Source organism: Alosa sapidissima, chromosome 11, assembly GCF_018492685.1.
Source record: "Alosa sapidissima isolate fAloSap1 chromosome 11, fAloSap1.pri, whole genome shotgun sequence".
In the NCBI taxonomy this organism is placed as follows: domain Eukaryota; kingdom Metazoa; phylum Chordata; class Actinopteri; order Clupeiformes; family Clupeidae; genus Alosa; species Alosa sapidissima.
The window spans coordinates 23,417,743-23,433,762 of NC_055967.1; the positions used below are offsets into that span (position 1 = coordinate 23,417,743).

The 16,020-nt window shown below is 46.5% G+C and overlaps 2 protein-coding genes and 1 long non-coding RNA gene across 6 annotated transcripts in view; 2 read left to right on the forward strand and 1 right to left on the reverse strand.

Annotated features, from left to right (window-relative positions):
* Positions 1-3,956, forward strand: part of LOC121724062 (tyrosine-protein kinase CSK-like) — a 34,459-nt gene extending 30,503 nt beyond the window's left edge. For both annotated transcript variants that reach the window (XM_042110396.1, XM_042110397.1), the window contains exons 9-13: positions 632-722; positions 1,328-1,401; positions 2,272-2,467; positions 2,677-2,763; positions 3,723-3,956. In XM_042110396.1, the coding sequence (XP_041966330.1) occupies positions 632-722; positions 1,328-1,401; positions 2,272-2,467; positions 2,677-2,763; positions 3,723-3,896 (622 nt within the window). In that variant the 3' untranslated portion in view covers positions 3,897-3,956. The remainder of the gene's footprint in view (positions 1-631; positions 723-1,327; positions 1,402-2,271; positions 2,468-2,676; positions 2,764-3,722) is intronic.
* Positions 731-1,086, reverse strand: LOC121724064. Of its 3 annotated transcripts, none has more exons than XR_006035116.1 (3): positions 1,019-1,086; positions 900-955; positions 731-860 (listed from the first exon to the last, which is right to left on the reverse strand). It is a non-coding gene; the product is annotated as an uncharacterized LOC121724064 (long non-coding RNA). The 3 variants fall into 3 exon arrangements; XR_006035115.1 differs by having other exon boundaries at positions 900-972; positions 1,019-1,064; XR_006035114.1 differs by having other exon boundaries at positions 731-838; positions 878-972; positions 1,019-1,064.
* Positions 3,957-10,879: 6,923 nt separating the features above from the next.
* On the forward strand, positions 10,880-14,466 carry LOC121724063 (complexin-3-like). Its single transcript, XM_042110398.1, has 3 exons — positions 10,880-11,473; positions 12,996-13,083; positions 13,949-14,466. Exons 1-3 carry the CDS (start codon positions 11,316-11,318, stop codon positions 14,171-14,173), a joined length of 471 nt encoding a protein of 156 aa, XP_041966332.1. The 5' UTR covers positions 10,880-11,315; the 3' UTR covers positions 14,174-14,466.
* The last annotated feature ends 1,554 nt before the right edge of the window (positions 14,467-16,020 follow it).

Genomic DNA, 16,020 nt, shown 5'->3' on the forward strand with positions numbered 1-16,020 from the left:
CACACACACACACAAACACACACATACATACACACACACCTCCCACACACGTGTGGTGTGTGACTGAGCAGTTCGGACAGCAGTAGCATACTTACAACTCTGGCATGTACACAACAGTAAGAGAGTATGGCACTGAGGCACTGAGGCCTGGGGTGAGCCACTGCAGACTGCACGGTGTACATTATAAAGTCTGTTTGTGTTACACAAGAGAACTGCTGGACGCAGTGACCACATTGCTTTATAATGCTTTTATACAGTAAAACAGTAGGACAGTGGGCAGTACTGGAGCCCCCCCCCCCACCCCCCCACCCCATGTACTGTATGATTAACCAATTAAGTCAAGTCAAGTCAGTTTTATTTGTATAGCGCATTTAACATGCACAGAGTGCAACCCAAAGCGCTCCACATATAAGACATTGTCATTGACACATAACAAAAGACAAAAGATGCCGGACGGAGCGGCGTAGTCGCCAGCGTACCCGTGAGGGGTATGACACCAGTCACACAATTAAGACACCAGGACATATTTAGGTCACAGGTCAGGCCACAGATAGGAATGATCCTTTGTGTGTATGTGTTTGTGTGTGCGTACGTTTGTGTGTGTGTGTGTGTGTGTGTGTGTGCTCTATAGGCAGATGAGACACCCTAATCTGGTGCAGCTGCTGGGCGTGATCGTGGAGGAGAACGGCTCACTCTTCATCGTCACCGAGTTCATGGCCAAGGTCAGTGCACTAACCACTTTCACATGTCCACCTCCTTCACATGTCCACCTCCTTCACATGTACACCTGCTTCACATGTCCACCTCCTTCACATATCCACCTCCTTCACATGTCCACCTCCTTCACACGACATGTCCACCTCCTTCACATGTCCACCTCCTTCACATGACATGTCCACCTCCTTCACATGACATGTCCACCTCCTTCACATATCCACCTCCTTCACATGTCCACCTCCTTCACATGTCCACCTCCTTCACATGTCCACCTCCATATCCACCTCCTTCACATGTCCACGTCCTTCACTGCTTTAACATGTCCGACACATTGACCTCTGCTCATGTCCAGCACATTCACTACTACCATCCTCTCTGTGGCCAGAGATGGTGGTGACTTGACTGGGATGTGTCTGTAGTGTGCTAAGGGTTTCTCCCTCCCTCTCTCCTCTATCTCTCTCTCTCTTCCTCTCGCTCTCCCTCCCTCCCTCTCTCTTTCTTTCCCTCCCTCTCTCCTCTCTCTCCCTCTCTCCTTTCTCTCTCTCTCTCCCTCTTTCACACTCTCCCTCTCTCTCTCCCTCTCTCTCTTCTCTCTCTTCTTTCTCCTCAGGGTAGTCTAGCTGATTACCTGCGTACCAGGGGCAGGACGGTGATTGATGCCAAATGCCTCCTCAAGTTCTCTCTGTGAGTCCAGCCTCTTGCCCTCTGAGTTTATACAGTTCTACATGTACAATTCTAAACACAGTTCTACACGCAGTTCTACACGTACAGGTCGATACACAATTCTACACGTACAGTTCTACACAAAGTTCTACATGTACAGTTCTACACACAGTTCTACACGTACAGTTCTACACACAGTTCTACATGTACAGTTCTATACACAGTTCTACACACAGCTCTACACGTACAGTTCTACACACAGCTCTACACGTACAGTTCTACACACAGCTCTACACATTCAGTTTTATACACAGCTCTACATGTACAGTTCTACACACAGCTCTACACATTCAGTTTTATACACAGTTCTACACACAGCTCTACACATTCAGTTTTATACACAGTTCTACACATACAGTTCTACACACAGTTCTATGTCTGATGAAGGGCTGGGGCCCGAAACATCACATGTGGTGATATAGCCTACAAATAAAAAAAATGCTAAAGAGCAGATTCTGGTGTGCAGACTCAACGTTCTTCTACACACAGTTCTACACATTCAGTTTTATACACAGTTCTACACGTACAGTTCTATACAATTGTACATGTACAGGAACGGTCCAACCTAACACTGCTCGGTATTAGAGTACCGGTAGTTATATGCATGCTGTATTTATATATGTATATATACGCATGTCACACCACTCCATGGCTAATCTGTATGTCTCCATATTATATCCCACTACTGTACTGCACTGACTGCTCTGTGCAATACTATACCATTCTTCATTCTCTTTGTATCCTTATCTGTCTGGGCTGTGTGTGTGTCTGTCTGTCTGTCTGTGTCTGTCTGTCTGGGTTGTGTGTGTGTGTGTGCACTTATCTCCTCAGGGATGTGTGCGAGGCCATGGAGTATTTGGAGGAAAGTAAGTTTGTGCACAGAGACCTGGCGGCGCGGAACGTTCTAGTGTCCGATGACAATATCGCCAAAGTCAGCGACTTCGGTCTGACCAAGGAGGCCTCATCCAAACAGGACACGGCTAAGCTTCCAGTCAAGTGGACTGCACCAGAGGCCCTCAGGGAGAAGGTGTGTGTGTGTATGTGTGTGTGTCCTCAGGTCAGGGCTTGTCCGTATGTCTTCTAAGTCAACTACATTCATTGAAACAGGAAGAAAATGATGTGGTGAAAAAAAAAACTTTCTGTGACCAAATTAAAATAGAGATTTAGGTGTGTGTGTGTGTGTGATTGCATATTAAACAGTGTCTTTGTTTCCTGTTGTTATGTGTGTGTGATCAGAAATTCTCCACCAAGTCGGACGTGTGGAGCTACGGCATCTTACTGTGGGAGATCTACTCTTTCGGCCGTGTCCCGTACCCCAAGATTGTGAGTATCCCACGTGATGCCATCACACGATCCACACTGCTGCACCCACACACACTTCTGTCGGTGAGGTAGCAGGCAGACAAGTGTCTTGCATGGCGTGAGTGGATGTGAATGTTTGCCCTGCGTGTGCACTTCTCTCTCTGACCCAGAGGTTGGAGTTATGCCTGTGAAGCCGGTTTTGGTGAGAGAGAGGAGTTATCTGTGAAAGCAGTTTTGGTGAGAGAGAGGCGTTATGCCTGTGAAGGCGGTTTTCTGGTGAGAGAGAGGAGTTATCTGTGAAGGCGGTTTTGGTAAGAGAGAGAGGAGTTATCTGTGAAAGATGCTGCTTGGGAGTTATTCTTTGACTTGTTTGCTCAGGAGGGTTTGAGTGGCTGTGTGCCACTGGTCAGCCATTTAACACGGGAGTGTGTGTGTGTGTGTGTGTGTGTCCGTGTCCTTCCCCTCATACCCTAAAATGCTTCTTGCACGCTTTGACAGTGTCCAAACCTTCAGCTCAGGAAATGCAGTTACATCCAGTTGTCAGCCATTTAACACAGGACAGGTGTGTGCATGTGGGTTTCACTCACTTTGTCCTGAATGTCACACACACACATCCCTCTTGCACACACGTGTACAGATCAGTCCCTCACTGCACCATTTTGTTTCCATGGTTTTGCCTGGTTAGATGTAAATAGAAAATAGAGTAAACAGCCTTGTTAACTGTGGTTATTAACTGTAGTCCCAAGAGTTTGTCAAAGACCGCAGTGTGAGAACACAGGCTAGTAAATAACTTTATTAACTTTGGTGTACAGTATGTGTATGTTATTATAAAGATGAAATGTAAACCCAAACTGTGTGTGTGTGTGCGTGTGTGTTTGCGTGTGTGTGTGCGTGTGTGTGTGTTTGCGTGTGCGTGTGTGTTTGTGTGTGTGTGTGTTTGCGTGTGTGTTTGCGTGTGTGCGTGCGTGTGCGTGTACCAGGCGCTGAAGGACGTGGTCCCGCAGGTGGAGAAGGGCTACGTGATGACGCCGCCGGATGGCTGCCCTGCGCCGGTGTACGAGGTGATGAAGCTGTGCTGGACCCTTAACGCGGACACCCGGCCCAGCTTCAGGAAGCTCCGCGAACAGCTTGAACTCATCCGCTCGGCACCTTAGGAGCTCCGCCCCCCACACACACACACACACACACACACATACTATACAAACATACACAAACACACACACGCACACATGCATGCATCCACACACATTGACACACAGACAGACACACGCACATATACATATACACACACACACACACACACACACACATGGCTAGGGAGAGGAATCACAGGGGAAAAGAGAAGTGACAGACGTGTAGAGTGGTAGTGGAGTGTCGGTGCCTCCTCCACTTCTGAGCCGTAACTAGTGCTTGAACCTGTGCCTGTGGGCTCTCTGACGCGCCCGTGTTTGTTTCATTGTTTGTTTATTTGTTTGCTTGTTTTTGTTTCGAGTTGTTTATCAGACTGTGCTGCCTTTGAGGTGTCTCCACTTCTCCATCGCCAAAACAACATGGCTGCCTTTGTCTTTGTTTTTGGTTTTGTTTACTTCTCTGGAGAGGTGTGGCTCGACACACTGGCCTCTATTGTAATGGGTTGCTATCGGGCTCATGTTCTTATGTCATGTGATCTCCGGGGAACCTGCCGTTTGGGCAGTGTGTGATGGCCGTCTGCCTGGTCGTGCCCCCTTTACGGACTTCCTGTCTGTGGCCACACCCACAGTCTCAGACCCACTCTGTTGGGGTCCAAGGTCATACATTTCATCCCGAGTAAGAGCCTGAGAGAGTGTGTGTGTGTGTGTGTGTGTGTGTATTTGTGTGTGTATTTGTGTGAGTGTGTGTGTGTGTGTGTGTGTGTGTATTTGTGTGTGTGTGTGTGTGTATTTGTGTGAGTGTGTGTGTGTGTGTGTGTGTGTGTGTGTATTTGTGTGTGTGTGTGAGTGTGTGTGTGTGTGTGTGTGTGTGTGTGTGTATTTGTGTGAGTGTGAGTGTGAGTGTGTGTGTGTGTATTTGTGTGTGTGTGTGTGTGTGTGTGTGTGTGTGTGTGTGTGTGTGTGTGTGTGTGTGTGTGTGTGAGTGTTATCTTTGCAGTGCTACAGCACCACAGTGCCTCCACCGTGTGTCTTTTTTTCCTCTGGACGCTGCTTCAGTCCCTCCCGTCCTTCCGCTCATGGTCTGAGTGGACGCTTCTGTGTTTGTCGTTGTACCCAAACCCTCCTATGGACACCACTGTGACTCCACCTCAACTGGAACAGAGACCTTAACCTCCTCGGGAGCGTCGGGAGGGGAGTGGAGAGGAAAGGGTTAACTCCCACTGAGAAATGGCCGACTAACAGAGGGCAATGCTCTTTGATGAGATTGAGGAAAGGACTCTATTTTATGATCCATGATGATGATGATTACAGCCAAGCTGAAATGTGTCTAGGCCGACCCTCAGTCTTGGGACACACATACACACACACACACACTTGCTTCTTAAGGGGCCTTGATTTCTCTTCAGAACTGTTTTCTTTGCCATGTTTCTTAATAAATCATTCCACTCGACCAGTTTGATATGAAGAAGTGTGTCTGGTGTGTGTTCTTGATGTGACATCGCCCATGTGTCATCACTACTGCAGGGCGCTTTCTCCAAATGCCATGGTGTTGCTGTTTCACAACCAATTAAATTAGAAGATGAGTTCTCCAAACATCCCCCTTATACCCTTACGAAAAAGAACTACAATAATACTATAAGATTGCTATAGTAGTTCTAGTATATACAGTAATACTAATGTGATATTAAGTAATACATCCAATAATATCCTTGCCCTCAATAGTGTTCCCTATGGTACAGTCTTATAGTACTTCTAATGTATGGCCCAAAATACTATACATTCCCTGATATGAAACGTGCCGCTAGCATATCTACATAGCATATCCATTGATAGCAGCCATTTATTCAGTGTGGTGCTAAAGTGATGATGGCCATTTATTCAGTGTGGTGCTAAAGTGATGATAGCCATTTATTCAGTGTGGTGCTAAAGTGATGATAGCCATTTATTCAGTGTGGTGCTAAAGTGATGATGGCCATTTATTCAGTGAGAGAATGCTTTGCCTGGGTAAACCCAGACACACCTGTTGGCAGATTTGAATTTGCTCAGCAGGTCTGCATGGAAAGGATCCCATGTTCCCGAGAGCAACTGAGAGGCGCACTGGGCCTCTCAGTTGGGTGGAGTGGGCAGTCATGTCTGCACTGGACTGTGTTTTGCTGTGCTGTCCTGTTCGAACAGCAGTGAGGTGAATGGCCTTGACAGTGCCATCCAGGTGTGTGTATCGGCAGAGCAGGTGTGTGTCAGCAGAGCAGGGCATTCTCTCCACCTGACACACACCATCACACACTGCCATGTCAGCACTCCTGTCTTCCACTGCCTCTATCTTTTCTTTCTATCTTCCTCACTGTCTCATCTCTCTTTCTCTCTTCCTGCTCCCTAATCTCTCTCTTCCTCTACCTTTTCCTCCTCTCCCCCTGTACTTGTGCCTCTTTCTCTCCTCTCCATTCTGTATCCCTCCATGCCTTCATTCTCTCTTTCTCCCACTCCTCTCTGTCCTCTCCTTACACTGTAGTCTCTCCCTTTCTCTCTTTCTCTTTCAATTCAAAAAAGCGTTATTGGCATGACCACAGAGAAAGTTTTGCCAAAGCATACAGTATATAAGTCTAGAAAACATCAGAACATAAAATAACATCAAATCTCTCTCTTTACCCCCCCCCCCTCTCTCTTCTTGCCTTTTACGTTAAAGACTGAAATGTTTGTGCTGTGTGTGCGAATTTAAACTTGTGTATGAATCTGAGAAAGCATTATCGGCTCACTTCTTCAGCTGCTGGTGTATGTTTCTGAGATAAGAGACCCAAACGCAATCGTATAGGTCTGTCTGTCTCTGCTGGATGCTTTTAACACCTCGACTGCACTGAAATATGAAACACCAAAGAAATCAGACACTCTATTTGTTTTTCAGCTCAATGCAAGAAATAGATTGAGACAAATGTGAGTCTGTTTTTTTTCTGCTATGAGCTAGAGGAGTATTTCATATTCATATATCTAGTAGGTGGAGATGCGCTGTGTGCATGCGTGCTCGCGTACGCGTTGCTTATTCATGCTGATCAGCACGGCTGCTGAGGCTGCCTTAAGGGCCACTGTCATCATTTACCAGCCTTCTGTAAAAGCCCCACACATTAAGACAGACACCACCCTACTCCTCCACCTCTGTCGAGGCATTTCGAGGCGAACATGTTTTGGGTTGAACATGATCAGCTGATGGGATGGGAGGGGAGAGGCACAGACGCTCTCCATGAACACTGAGATGCTAGATGATGAACTGAGACCAACAATCCTATGCTATTTTCATACAACCAGACTGGTGCCAACACAACATTTCATCCCAGAGCAAATACATGTACACCTTCCAACACACACACACACGGGCACGGGGTTTGTTTGGGCACTGTGGTGTTTGCAGCAGGGGCATGTGCTCCCCTGTCCCTCAGCCCTCCATCTGTACCACGTCTCCTCGCTGCCATTTGGACCCCCACCCCTTACAGAGCACCACCCTCCCACTGTCCAGCCTCCTCTCTCCTTCCCCTTTTCCACTATCCTATTCCTGTCACTTCCTCCTCTCCTCTACACTCCCCTCCTCCCCTCTCTCTCCTGTTCTCTCTTCTCTTCTCCTCTCTCTCCCGTTCTCTCTTCTCCTCTCCTCTCTCTCCTGTTCTCTCTTCTCCTCCCTTCTCTCTCCTGTTCTCTCCTCTCCTCTCCTCTCTCCTCCTCTCCTTCCCCTTTTCCACTCTCCTATTCTTGTCACTTCCTCCTCTCCTCTCCTCTCCTCCACATATTCCTCCTCTCATCTTCCTCTCCTCTTTTCGTCCTCTTCTCCTCCTCCTCCTCCTCTCCTTTCCTTTCCTCTTCACTCTCTCCTCTCCACTTATATTTCTCCTCTCCCCCTCTTCCCCTCCTCTCCTCTCTTCTTCTCATCTTGTCCTCCTCCTCTTCTTTTCCTCTTCTCCTCCTCCACTTTTCTTCCGCTTCCTCATCCTCTTCTATTCCTCCCCTCCTCCCACTAATCTGGTGTGTGTGTGTGTGTGTGTGTGTGTGTGTTCCGAGTCTGTACATACAGCTGTAATGTACAGCGACAGATTGGGCAGTAGTATGTGTATGTGTGTGTGTGTGTGTATAGCTGTAATATGTAGAGACAGATGGGAAGTAGTGATGTGAATGTGGGTGTGTGGGCATGTATGTAAGTGTATGCATATGTGTATGTGTATGTGTGTGTATGTACATGTACGTGTGTGTGTGTGTGTGTGTGTGTGTGTACAGCAGTAGTGGAGAGTGTGCTGAAGAGGTCATGGGCACGTGCAGTTAGGAGAGGGGTTTATGTGAGTGTAGTGTACTGTTTATGTGTGTTTGTGATTGTGTGCGCCCTGAGCAGGCTAAATATGGAACCTTGGGGTCGAGGGGGAAGGGAAGGGTGACTACGGGCACACATCCTCCAAACACACACACGCACACACACACTCACCCTGCTGACATGACTCCACACACACATAAGCAGTGCTCCCTGCGTCCTCCAAATACACACACACACACACACACACACACACACACACACACACACACACGCTCACACACACACGCTCACACACCCTGCTGACATGACTCCACACACACATAAGCAGTGTTCCCTGCAGTCTAGCACACCAAAGACCGACCTGCCCCGTGTGATCCCAAGTCACTAGTCTGCCCTCCTGATATTTACAGAGCCACAATATTCCTCCTCTTCCCCCCTCCCTTCCTACCACCTCCTCTTCCCCCCCCCCCCCCCCACCTCCTCTTCAGAGATTGTATCATCACCACAGCTCTGCTTATAGCCCTTGTTTAGCTATTAGTGAGTGTAATCGTAATGACACACGCTAACAGGCTAAATGGCAGAACTGATTCCATTTGGAGAAAACTGGATGCTGTGAAGAGGAACAGAAGCGGATCATAATGAGAAAGAGCAGTAAGCCACGGCCAGCTGGAGCGGCTCTCCATTATTTCATACTGACCAGAGGTCCTGGGGTAGATATGCTGGGGTAGATATACTGGGGTACATATGCTGGGGTAGATACAGTATGCTGGGGTAGATATGCTGGGGTAGATACAGTATGCTGGGGTAGATATGATAGATACAGTATGCTGGGGTAGATATGCTGGGGTATATATACTGGGGTAGATATGCTGGGGTAGATACAGTATGCTGGGGTAGATATGCTGGGGTAGATACAGTAGAGCAGACTGGAGTGGAGAGCAGACTGACCCGCAAGTAGCAGACTGACCTGTGGAGAGCAGACTGACTAGTGGAGAGCAGGCTGACCTACGTTCTGTCCTGTGATGGATGTGCAGTCTGCTGTGCGAGGCAAGCACTCTGATTAAAGCGGACGTGGGAAGGGGAATGTTTTAAACATGGAGCTGGTGTTTATACATCCACTGACCTGTCCAGTGTCCACGCAAATCAGATCTTCATGCTCGAACGCTGACAAGCCGATACATTCAAACTGTTCAAAATGTCCTTATTCACCTAATACAAATAATCCATGAATGTGATGTACATGTAACTCAGCCTCCTTCTTGCTGTACAGAAATGACTCACAGAGCTTCTATTGAAGTGTGCTCAACCGTACATCACGAACAGCAGCCTGAGGCTGTTGTGCTCCATACATAGCCTACGTTACGCTGACACGTGCGCCAAAGCCACACCACATTGAGTCATATCCACTGGCAAGATATGCAGATTTGATCCATTCCCAGCAGGTACTGCCGTTTTACGCTGTTTTTGAGGCACTTCAGCATAAATCTCTCTCTCTGTTTGTGTGTGTGTTTATCTGTAAGCAAATGAACACACACAAAAACAAATAGGTTGTGATGATTGGCCATAACAGGCCCTTTCTTTGTGTGTGTGTGAGGTTGTGACCTTACTGAGGGGCAGGTGGCGACTTTGACAATAGAACATAATTCTCCAGCCAACACAAAGGGGAGATGCCATCAGCGACATGCTTTCCTCTCAATGCCCCATATGCTGTGCGTTCAAGGGATGCTAAATGAAGCAAGCCCATAGGAGCAACTCAGGCTTTTGCACACAGACACACTCAAGCACTGTGTGACTCGCAGGTGGGTAGTGAGTTGTTCAACCCCCTCCTGTAAGCCATCTCCCAGGAGCAGAGAAGGATGGTGTGTGATCTTTGAAGACAGTCACTGGGAGGTTGTGGTATTTCGTTTGTTACGTAACGGATTTGGATGTGCTGTCATGGGAGAGTTCAGAGGTGAGAGGGCGTCCCAGCGGCGGAGGAGCAGGAGATCAGCGTTGCTGCGCTGCGCTCACTGAGAGACAAAACAATAGGCTTGATTATACCTATCATTTCCATTTGTCTGTCATCATCTAGCAACCTTTCATCTGGATGAAAAGACCACTCAGTTGGCAAAGTGATGAGCTGCACATGTAGAACTGTGTAGGCAGTCTACACAGTGCAAATGGAGCAAACAATGAGGAGAATAGAGATTATGGTATGATGGCTTTCTAATGGAAACTTACAGTAAATCCTTCATAAACACCTACTGTTAGGCTATAATGCAACAAGCATAAGGTAAAAAATACCTCTCATTCTCTGTTAATCCCCCCCACATCAATGGACACACAAGTACTTTTGTACTGTGTTCTAAGGAGAACGGTGTGAAGCGCATGGTTACAACTCGCATTACTCAGATCTCAGTGTCCAAGGGCGCATCATTAAGGACTTGTTAGACAACAGCCGGAAGCCCTGGGCATACAAAAACGCGCCCTAAATTCACTCCCTCTTTCACTCTCTCCCTTTTTACATTTCCCATGTTTGTTCTCCGGCAAAACATCTCTGAGCACACAGAGACATTAATGCCCATATTTACCAATTTGGCTGAAGGGCATATTCATTCCGAGATATTTAAATCAAATCTTTAAGTAGTAAATTAAGCTACCTAAAAAACAGATAGGCCTATGGATTTCTTTTTTCGCTTTTTCTTTCTTCTAAAGGTTACACTCGCGTTCACGCCGACTCTTTTTCCACTTTAAATTTCCAACTCGAGTTGCGCACACATCTGTGTAAGTGAAAGTTAATGAATGGGAATATTGTCGTGTAAGGAACATTATATTTATGGTGCTGTCGCTGGATGTTGTAGGATGCATGTGACGGGCTGGCGTGTGTGCGCATCCTCATGTAAGCGCAGGACATGCATATAAAGAGAAACGCTCCACTCACGCCATGGTCCACTGCGAGGAGGAACTGTGCGCGGCATTCGGGTGCTGAAATTATCTACCATTCTGCTTGGAGATCGATTAAAAAAATACAATAATGTCAATTAATCACAAACGTTCAGGAAAACTCGCTTAACAGCACCGTTTACTCAGGGAACGTTATTTATAGTGTTTTGAACAAACGTTTCTCTCAAGTTCGATTGATAGAAGTATCCAGTTAGGTCTCTTTACAGAAAGGCGCGATGGCTTTCATGGTGAAACACATGATTGGCGGGCAGCTGAAGGATCTAACGGGGGGCATCGCGGAGGAGAAGCCAGAGGGAGAAAAGTCCGAGGCCGCGGCGAAAGGGATGACCCAAGAAGAGTTCGAGCAGTACCAGGAGCAACTGGCAGAGGAAAAGTGAGACAATTTGGTGTTAGATTCAGTCGACTGTCTTGTTAATGTGTGTGTGTGTGTGTGTGTGTGTGTGTGTGTGTGTGTGTGAGAGAGAGAGAGAGAGAGAGATCTCTCATCTGAAACACTACTGTGAAATGAGATTTCTCCTGTTGGGCATCAGATATGAAAACTAAGAAATGAATGTGCATGTGTGTGTGTGTGTGACATTATTCCCTATCCTATCTAGCAGTAGGTTCGTGGGCTGTGATAAACTACATCAAGTTAATCTTCATGACTGAGAAAATGCAGCGCAATATCAATGTTTCTCTGAAGTAAACCACTTTGCAGCTCTGAATTGAATCACTGCTGCCATCATACGCAGGTGTTCTTTCCAGTCCATTTCAGATTCTATTTCCATGTTGTCCTTCCGTGTAAAAAAACTTTTCCAGTGTAACGTGAGCTGCTCCCCGGAACGCTGGTATTTCTATCCAGCGCGCTATGCTCCAATCGATCGGCTATGTCACCTTGTCCTAAAGATTCATGTTCATAAGATCCTCCGCACATGCTGAGTCTCAGGAATCCCAGCAGTGTCCTGCTGCAGGCAACCAAGCGCAGGGCAGAGATCCCACATCAGGACAGAAGGCACATTCATCTCTCTCTCTCTCTTTGTGTGTGTGTGTGTGTGTGTACTTGAGCCCACATCAAGAGAGAAGACCATGTCACTCCTACTGAGCTGTGTGTGTGTGTGTGTGTACTGCCATTGAGCTCACATTAGGAGAGAAGGCTCGTCCATGTCACTCCTACTGAGCTGTGTGCGTGCGTGTGTGTGTGTGTGTGTGTGTGTGTGTGTGTACTGTTGTTTCTTTAAGTACACATGTTGAGCTGTGTGTGTGTGTGTACTGTTGTTTCTTTAAGTACACATGTTGTGTTTTGTTACTAATAAATGAGTGCTGTACTGAGCAGGATGGTGACTGGCTGCTCTCTTGTGATGACCACAGGCTGCCATCTAAATGTGTATGTGTGTGTATGTGAGAGAGTGTATGTGTGTGTGTGTGTGTGTGAGAGAGAGAGATAGTGTATGTGTGTGTGTGTGTGTGTGTGAGAGAGAGAGAGAGTATATGTGTGTGTCTGTATCTGTGTGTGTTTGTGTGTGTATGTGTGTGTGTTTTCACTGGAATGAAAGGCATGCCAGTATTGGTCTAATGTGAATCTGCAGGGTTTCATTTCCGAGTGACAGCTGTTTGATTGCCTTTGACTCTCCAGGCAGTGTGTCAGTGAAAGTGTGTCCAATCGGAGAAGGTGTGTCCGATCACCACTCACAGGCTTGCCAGGGCAAAGACACCTGACCATTAAAGGGCCCACATACTTGTGCATCCACATCTTTCCACATACTCAGGCTCATATATCATGTTTTTCAAAATATGGAGTCTCGGCCAGTCTTGGCCAGCATCATTGTTTTAAAACATAACAAGTCTCTGATTGTTGTTGTGTATGTGGGTATATGTGTGTGTGTGTATGAGATTATTTATCTGTGATGCTCTTATAGGCAGGAGAGAGATGATAGTTTTGCCCAGAAGAAAGCCGAGCGTGCCACCATCCGAACTCACTTCAGGGAAAAGTACCGGCTGCCAAAGGTCTGACCATCATCGCCACACATGTCAATATCTCTTTACGGATTACTATAGTATACTGGAGTGTTGTTAGGAACGGCGGCGCTCGGGGAGCAGTGAGGGGTTAGGTGCCTTGCTCAAGGCCACTTCAGCCGCGGCCCACTGGTCGGAGCTCGAACCGGCAACCCTCCGGCTACAAGTCCAGAGTGCTAACCAGTGGGCCACGGTTGCCCATTTGACCTCTTCTCTAATGTTCCACACCTGAACCCACGGGCCCTAATTGGAATGCTGGGCAAAGTGCAAAGTCAGGCTATGAGCAGAGTTCTTGTGCATGAACTAATGAACTGGGGGCAGCCGTGGCCCACTGGTTAGCACTCTGGACTTGTAACCGGAGGGTTGCTGGTTCGAGCCCCGACCAGTGGGCCGCGGCTGAAGTGCCCTTGAGCAAAGCACCTAACCCCTCACTGCTCCCCGAGCGCCGCCATTGTAGCAGGCAGCTCACTGCGCCGGGATTAGTGTGTGCTTCACCTCACTGTGTGTTCACTGTGTGCTGTGTTTCACTAATTCACGATTGGTTTAAATGCAGAGACCAAATTTCCCTCACGGGATCAAAAAAGTATATATACTTATACTTACTTTAATGGCATCATGTGGCCTGAGACAGCTTTTAGCTGACCCACCGATGTTTGTGCTTAGGATCTCTCTCTCTCTCTCAAATTTGCAAATAGATTTGTAGTTGTTAAGTAAGCTTTAGTTAGACTAAATTTGCAAATAGATTTGTAGTTGTTAAGTAAGCTTTAGTTAGACTAAATTTGCAAATATATTTGTAGTTATTTAGCAAGCTTTAGTTAGACTTTAGACTTTGCCCAATGTGTAAATCTGTGTCCAGAGCGAACTGGACGCCACTCAGATCCAGCAGGCGGGAGACGATGTCGAGCTGCCCACGGAGCTGGCCAAGATGATCGCCGAGGACAACCAGGAGGAGGAGCACAAGCAGTCGGTCCTGGGTCAGCTGACCAGCCTGCAGAACATGGACCTGGACCAGCTTAAGGACAAGGCCCAGGCCACCGTGGACGACCTCAAAAAGACCGCCGACAAGTGTGAAGTCATGTGATCGAGAGAGAGAGAGGGGTGGGGACAGGAAGTTCAGTGTCTAGAGAGGAGAGGAAGTCCATGCGCTCAGTATGTTTTATATGTAAACTGTCACGTGTGTGTGTGAGGATTGAATTGATGTAGCATTCTGTGTAAATTCATGTTACGTGTAACTTGGTGTATAAAATGTAAAACCCATCTTCAACACGTTGTAAAGTAAATTATGTAAAATAGATGTGTGTAAACATGATAGGATCATGGCCATTTAAAAGGAAACAAAGAAAAGTATACAATTTGTAAATATCACCCAAAACATTCAAGTGGTTCCTGTTTTCCTGAAATAAAAATATTAACTATCACTGTTTTGGATTTGTTGTGTGCAATGGACTAAGTTGAATTCTTCTCTCTGCACCTGACAGTGCTGCCATTGCTCTGTTATTCATACCCCTGGCAAATATTGATTTAAAGTTGATTTTCTCTTGACTGATATGTTTGTTCCGACTGAAAATGACACTGCCATATGCCAAAAGGTTGTAAGACAATGTGGTAGAAGCATGGAATCGAAAAAAGAAGTGTTTTTGTATTTTGTAACATTTTTGTGAAAAATGGCATGTCCAAAATTATTCATACCCTTTTTTTAACAATCACTGGAAACATCTTTATTTGCATTCACAGCTCTCAAAATGGTTCATAATACCTACCAAGCCTCTCCATGTCTCCACAATGATTCTAGACCGCACCTTTTTAGCAGCAACCCGGGTTTTGAGGCAGGAACGATTATTTGCCATCACTCTGGCCTCATGCTCACTTTTTTGACGGATTGAGGTCTGGACTATGGCTGGACCACTCTAAAATGTTGCTATTGTTCTTTGTTAACCATTTCTTGCCTTGTTTGGCTATATGTTTTGGATCATTGTGTGGTTTAATGGTCAAATGCCGCTTATTGTTGCAGGTCTCTCGGCAGGCTGCCTGATCTTTTCCTCCAAAAATCTTAATGTAGCCCCTTGTTTTAGTGTTACCGTTTACTTTGAGAAGTTTACCAGGATCCACAGGATTTACAATGAGAAGTTTACCAGGATACTTATACTATATATATATATATATAGTATAAACTGACTTCTTCTCTCTGCACCTGACAGTGCTGCCATTGCTCTGCTCTCTCCGAGGTCTGATGGTAAAGTGATTTAGGTGAGAATATCACAGACTTTAGTACAGACTTTGTGTCATTTGCATTACTGTACATTTGGTTACTTACTGTGCTTACCATAGTATCCCACATGATCCAGAAATGACCATATTATGATAAAACAGCAGGCTACACTTACACTTACTATACTAAACTTACATTTGTTGCTTTTTTCTGCCTCTTCTTTTCAATTTTTGGACAATTTTCTATAACTAGCCATATATGCATGACCTTTTGACCTAGCCTAGAAATCTAGACGCACCCTAGCGGCAGCAAATTAATTTGCTCAGCCTGTACGTCTAGTATCAAACCATAGGGATTTCTATTGGCTGACGCCGTGGACGTCATCCAATCACAGCGCTCTATTTTGTTAGAGAGTCTTAAGGCGGGCTTAACAGGATAACGACAGTCCTGCGACGGTGAACAACAAGGAAGGTGGCTATGGCGAACGAAGAGCGGTTGTTTGAATCAGCGTTGGCGTCAACTTTGGAGGAGTTGGACTTGTGTTTTTCTTTGAAAGTTGAGCAACACAATGCACTTAAGTCATTCCTTTCGAAGAAGGATGTATTTGCCGTTTTGCCGACCGGATACGGATATGGTCGTAGGGCTGGCCTATTGCATGCCTAGGCAGTTTGAAAGACAATTCTCTGCCCGCCCCTTGGATTAAGCAAGGTGAATGGTTC

What these genes read in the sequence shown, in the direction of transcription:
- LOC121724063 (XM_042110398.1), top strand. Translation starts at nt 11,316, where the DNA reads ATGGCTTTCATGGTGAAACACATGATTGGCGGGCAGCTGAAGGATCTA. An exon ending in GAGCAACTGGCAGAGGAAAA is followed by an intron (nt 11,474 to 12,995) that starts GTGAGACAATTT and finishes ATGCTCTTATAG; the next exon opens with GCAGGAGAGAGATGATAGTT. An exon ending in AAAAGTACCGGCTGCCAAAG is followed by an intron (nt 13,084 to 13,948) that starts GTCTGACCATCA and finishes ATCTGTGTCCAG; the next exon opens with AGCGAACTGGACGCCACTCA.